Source organism: Tupaia chinensis, unplaced genomic scaffold (genome assembly GCF_000334495.1).
Source record: "Tupaia chinensis unplaced genomic scaffold, TupChi_1.0 Scaffold147534_1, whole genome shotgun sequence".
Lineage (NCBI taxonomy): Eukaryota > Metazoa > Chordata > Mammalia > Scandentia > Tupaiidae > Tupaia > Tupaia belangeri.
The window spans coordinates 604,890-611,087 of record NW_006207386.1 but is presented as its reverse complement, the minus strand read 5'-3'; the positions used below and the strand labels follow the sequence as shown (position 1 = coordinate 611,087).

At 37.7% G+C, this 6,198-nt stretch overlaps 1 protein-coding gene across 1 annotated transcript in view; it reads left to right on the top strand.

The window, feature by feature from the left end:
* The window catches only part of IL6 (interleukin 6), a 5,599-nt gene extending 759 nt beyond the window's left edge, over positions 1 to 4,840 (top strand). Inside the window, exons 3-5 of the mRNA XM_006169841.3 lie at positions 864 to 968; positions 1,667 to 1,810; positions 4,260 to 4,840. Of these exons, the coding sequence (XP_006169903.1) occupies positions 864 to 968; positions 1,667 to 1,810; positions 4,260 to 4,427 (417 nt within the window). The 3' untranslated portion in view covers positions 4,428 to 4,840. The remainder of the gene's footprint in view (positions 1 to 863; positions 969 to 1,666; positions 1,811 to 4,259) is intronic.
* Positions 4,841 to 6,198: the final 1,358 nt, after the last annotated feature.

Sequence of the window (6,198 nt, the reverse complement as noted above, 5' to 3'; positions counted from 1 at the left end):
TTCCCTAACCAAAACGAGCTCTGTGAATTTTTTTTTTTGACCCTTGGACTTTGGCACTTTAGAAAAGTGCCATCTAAAATGAACATTCAGCTTCTCAGGGCACTTGCAGTAACTTTCAGTCACATTAAGATTAGTGGTTAAGATTTCCTTAAGTTATTCTAGCTAGGATGTATATCCGGTTTAGAGCCCACCAAAGTGGCAAAATCATAAGAAGGTTAAAGCATCTGCCAACTTGAAATGCAAGGTCTTCTGGACCTATTGGGTTGTCAGAAAAGTCATGATACATTTTTGCAAAGAAAAATACATCACGACTTTTCTCATGACCCCATATTTGGTAGAAAGAAAGAACACAGGACACTGGGAACCCAGATAGTTCTGGTTCTATAGGATTAGCTCGAGGTTTTGGACAAATTCTCTGGTACTTCTGGACACTATCTATAAAATTGTGGCGTTAGACTAGATGGTCTCGCAGGTCCTTCCAACTGAGATACTCTATGGTTGGAATTATATTCAACCCATTATTATCAAAATTGCTGTCAGACATTAACTACTATGTGCCAGATACTTCATGCAAGTATGATGTTGAATCCTCACAACCAACAAGCATGGGAGATGTTTAATGATTCCCCATTTAAAATAAGGAAACTGTGACTCAAAATAAGTTAATAAGCCTGAAGTCCAGGATTAACCTGGGACTGAATCAAATATGCCTAGTTCCATTGAACTCTGCTTGGCAGGATGCTGATGGGTTGTGACTTCATTTTTCTTAGACTTTCCTGACTATGGTATAAAACATGAATTGGCCCTCTAGTGGTATTTGTTTTAGGAACACTTAAATGGTAACAATTCTAATTCTTTCCCAGGCATGTGACAGTATTTACAAGTGCAGGGTTGCACTGGCAAAAAACAATCTGAACCTTCCAAAGATGGCAGAAAAAGATGGATGCTTCCATAATGGATTTAATAAGGTATGAATTCACCCCAGTTCCTTCTAGCTCTTTCTTAGGCAAATGTTTCTCCCTCTTGCATGCAATGCTTATATACATACAGACACAGGCAGGCAACAAAGAAAGAGAGAGACATAAAGAGCACTATACAAATTTTAAACTCTTTCAAAGGCAGTTAATTCTTGAACAGGTATGGCCAAAATTGGTCCCTCTGGGTTGGCATTTTTAGAACTATAAAGTGTTAGAATTCCTAGCAGGTCTAGCTAGTTCTTCCTCAGCAAGGCTGTCTAGAGACCCTTCTCTTCTCTGGCTCCCCTGGCAGGATGCAGGCCCACCCTCTCTATAGAGGTCATTCTCCTTGCCTTTCTCATAGACAGCAAGACAACCAGTACTCAATTATGATTATTCCATAAAAGGAGGTTTCATCCCAACAGTGACAAGGGCTGGGGTGTAGGAATCTCATGGGAGATTCAGAGAAGGACCCTCTTTGCTACATTCTAGTACCTGTTGGGCTTTGGGTAAAATTAAGTTAGTGGTGCCTCCAATTGTCTAGACATTTAAAATGTTGCTGTGTGATGTCCCGAAACACAATATCTAAGAAGTACTTGAAGATCCCCAGGGTGGCAGAGGGAGAAGATACTGAAGCACAGAAATTTTGATTTTTAAAATGGATTCTGTCTCCTAGCAATAACCAATATTGCTTACATCTTTTCTCTTAGGATACTTGCCTGATGAGAATCATCACTGGTCTTTTGGAGTTTCAGGTATATATAGAGTTTCTCAAGAACAATGTTAATGAAAAGAGCAGTGCCAGAGCTGTGCAGATTGGTACCAAAGCCCTGATGCTGATGCTGAAGCAAAAGGTGAGTGTTTCTTAATACATTCACTTGGTATATGAAAGGGATGCTTGAAGAAAATAACTTGCACAGTTCAGGGGCACAATGTTCTTCAAAAAAGATGGGTCTATATCAACAAAAAAGTCAGAAATATTTACTGGTAGTTAAAATGTTTTGTTTGTTTGTTTAGTTTTGGCTCTCTTTGATGAAGCACTATAAGAATTGCATATAAAATTATATTAAATAAGGTAGATTTTAACATTAATGTCTAATAGATTAATATCTAAGAATTAAATATCTGTAAAGGCAGAATGAAGCACATCCAACCCTGTTTGGTGATACATAATAACAAAAAATAGATTACACAAGAAGTATTATTTTCTTTTTTTTGTAGTTTTTGCTATAGTGCATATACAGTTAGTCACCTGAGAGACACAGAGAGAGGGAGAGAGAGAGAGAAAGAGAGAGAAATCATCCCCCAGGAGAAATAGGCTCTCCACAATTTCTTCTCCTCCAGTTCCCTCTTGAGATTTTGGGCACCAATGCACATGCACCTGGTGTGATTTTTCGTTACTGGTTCCAGGATTTGAACTGTGCAGTTGGCCATATGGGATCAAGCACCTTAACCTCCATGCAACCTGCTGGCTCCATAGAAAGTGTTTTAATACTTTAATTGCTGCCAAGTGTTATTTTTGTCTTTATGGTTGTTTCAACTCTTTTCCCTATCTTTTCTTTTTTCTTTCTTTCTTTCTTTTTTTCTCTTTCTTCCTTCCTTCCTTCCTTCCTTTTTCTTTCTTTCTTTCTTTCTTTCTTTCTTTCTTTCTTTCTTTCTTTCTTTCTTTCACCAGAGACAGGGCAGGGACATGGCCAAAGGCTACAAGCTATTTGAGGAGATACCAAGAGCTTGGATGCCTACCAGCTAGATATTCAAATAGCAGACAGTGAGGGCTCAGTGTGTGGATGAGCTAAACAAAGTACAATGAGAAGACCTGGAATGAAACGCTCCATGCTAATCCTGCCTCTGCTATTTCTAGTTGTTTTTAAGCAAGGCTTCACATGCTTTAATATATACAGGAATCCCCTAGGGATCTTGTTTGTGATGAAGAGTGATTTAGCAGGTCTGAAGTTGGGCCTGACATTTGTATTTTGAACAAGTTCCCTGGTAATACCAATGCTGCAGTATCACAGGACCACATTTGGAGATGTCAGGTCTTCCACAATTTATTTATCCCCATTTCCTTGGGTCAACAGAAAGGTATATCCCTGACCTCTTTATACCACCAGAGAAGCAGACACTGAAGAGACAATAGAGCATGAGAGGAAAACTGGAGAAAAGTATTCAATTTAAGGGTCATGGAAGAAGTCACTAAAATACCTTTAGTTATGGCTTCTTCATTCTTCTATTGAATTCCAGCTATGCCAGGCAGTGTTTCAGATAACAAACTAGAAGACAAATAAGATAGTGGTCCTGGGGACCAGCAGATGGCACAATGGTTACATCAGTGGACTCCCACGTAGACGACTGTGATCGAATCCCAGACCTGGCAGCTTAAAACTCAGACACACATATGTGCCCAAAATCCCAAGAGGAGAATGGAGAAGGGGTTGTAGCATAGCCATCCACTCTGGGAGTGATTTCTAATTTTCTGTCTCTATCTCTCTGGTGAGTGCATATGCCCTAAAGTAAAAATCTCTCTTAAAAAAAAAAAAAAAGGAGGTGCTAGTGGTGCTGCTCTCAGGATGCTTATGATTTAATGGTAGATAGCAGCAGAGGGATGTGTCATCAGTATTAACTAACTTTGTAGAAATAATAATGAATGCAGTTTATTTATGCAAGAATTTGAATGACTAGCTCAAAGAAAGACAAGTATATTTCTTGGGATGCTGATATACAGAGGTTCCTTTTATATAATTTTGAGGACAGGAGAGTTGTCAATCAATCAGCATAAAGTCTTTTACATTGGGCCAACCCAAAAAGGTGGGATATCTGGAAGCTAAGGCTTGTAGGTTATAGGTGAGTTTGAAATTCTTAGATTAGTAATTGGTTAAAGAAAATCACGGGTTTCTGTTTCTGAAAGAAACCAGTGAAAAGATGTTTGCGATTTACTCTATGAGAAAAGAAGGCTTACTATGCATCATAAAAACACTATGCCTGGGACAGGAGGTAGCATCCCACTATCAATTGTCTGTTAATGTTTGTAGGCCTCAATGTTTGTCGGTGTGACTCTCCCAGGCTTCCTGGGAAACAAGTTTACAATAGGAAAATGTCATAATTTTGTCCTCAGATGGTTAGAACTTAGTTGCTATGAAAGGGCACTTTTCATGGTGGGCAGGAGTAAAAACACCTCCCCAACCTGGATGAATCAGAGCAGGCAGATCCCATTTATGTCATTCAGCTCAGATTTGAACATCTCACTACTAAATAAAGGGTAATTTCACTATTTAAACAATCATTTTTGCTATTGTTTCCCTTCAGGAAACGTATCCAAGTATAGTTCCCACCCCTGACCCAACTTCAAATGCCAGCTTGATGGTGAAGATGCAGTCTCAAGAGGAGTGGCTAAAGAAGGTGACAGTCCGACTCATCCTGCGCAGCCTGGAGGATTTCCTGCAGTATACTGTGAGGGCTTCTCGGCTAATGTAGTGTGGTCATCTCAGATTTTTATAGACATGGACATTCCTTCCTTTGGTCAGAAACCTGTCCATAGGCCATATAACTTATATTGTTCTCCATGAAGAACTAAAAGTATAAGCGTTAGGACACTATTTTAATTATTTTTAATTTATTATATTTAAATATGTGAAGTCAAGTTAATTTATAGAAGTCATATTTATATTTTTATAAAGTGCCACTTGAAATATTTTATGGATTAGTTTTGAGGTAACAATGTAAAAAAGCTATAGTTTAAATATCTTCTGATTCAGAGCCAGATCATTTCTTGGAATGTGTAGGCTTACCTCAAACAAATTGCTAACTTATACATATTTTTAAAAGAAATATTTATATTGTATTTATGTAATGTTTAAATTGTTTTTATACCAATAAATCACATTTTAAAAAATATCAGCAATAAAACCTGTGACTGTCATGTGAAGCTTAACATAAACAAGTTTCTTATCTGTACCACCACCATCAAAAAAAATTATAATCAGTTGGAATAAGATAGAATTAAGTACCTACTATATATCAAGCATCGTGCTACATGTGTTACATCATTTAATCCCAGTACTTACACATTCTTTTCTAGATATGCAAGAATAAATGATTTACTAAATAACATAGCTGGAAGGGAAGATATGTACCCAGATTTGGAATTTAAGTCTACCTACCTCCAGGTTCCCTACTCTTAACTTTGAACCTTGATGTATCACTGGCTCCATGGAAATGATTTAGAATGATAATTCCTAAATCATGTTAATAAAGGAAATTCATTTCAAAATGCAATCAAAGCATTTGAGATAAACTGACCAGGCATATACAACATGAGAAAATACAAAATTCCAAAAAAAGGTACAAGTTTTTTCTGCCTCATCTGAGTTCCTCAAATGCTGCACATACTTGTCTGTTACAACATTTATCATGTGGTACAATTGGTGCATTTTTCTTTCTAACCAGCATATGGGTTACACAAAACAACAGATGCTAGGGTATTCATCTTTGAATCCTGCCCCAAGGCCAGAAATTGAACAAAGAAGGCCCCAATAAACATTTATTTAGTGAAGAAAGCATACACATATTGATGATCAAGTATAAACTACCTCATCCTGGAGGGCATACAGTATTAGAGGAAAATGTCAATTCTGTACACTTATGTATCTCCTTCTTAAGGAAAAACAACAAGAATTAAAAATAAGCATTCTATAGACTTTAAGAGGAGGCCTGACTAGTGGGTACATGTACATCAACCTTTCCCAGGAATATTCTTCATCTGCCCTTTCCCCTCTGTCGTGACCTGCACAGCTAAATGTATTTTCTGAATGAGGAGGCTGTGGATTAGAAATACACATAAAAATAAACACACAAGACATACAAATAGAGAAAAGTGGGGGTCAGGTGAGCCCAATGCTTTGGATGAAGGCAGGCAAGATCTCCCAGGTTTACTTTGTAAAGGGCAGAAAATAGGGAAAGAAGTGAAATACAAAGCCAGTTGTCTTCAGATGTCAATTGGCTAAAGATGCAGACACCTAGTACCATGTAGTTTCTCTGATCTTTTGGGCCCAATTCTGATTACCCGATACTGCCTTACAGTTTCAGTTTCAGATAGAGACAACCAGCATATTCACATGTTAATGACATTCACTGTTTTGCAAATGATTGCCCATAAAAAACAGATTTTATATGCATCTAAAGGTCATCATATTTACTCAAAATACCTATCATCTACACCCTCCCCATTCAAGAGTGGTACAGTGAA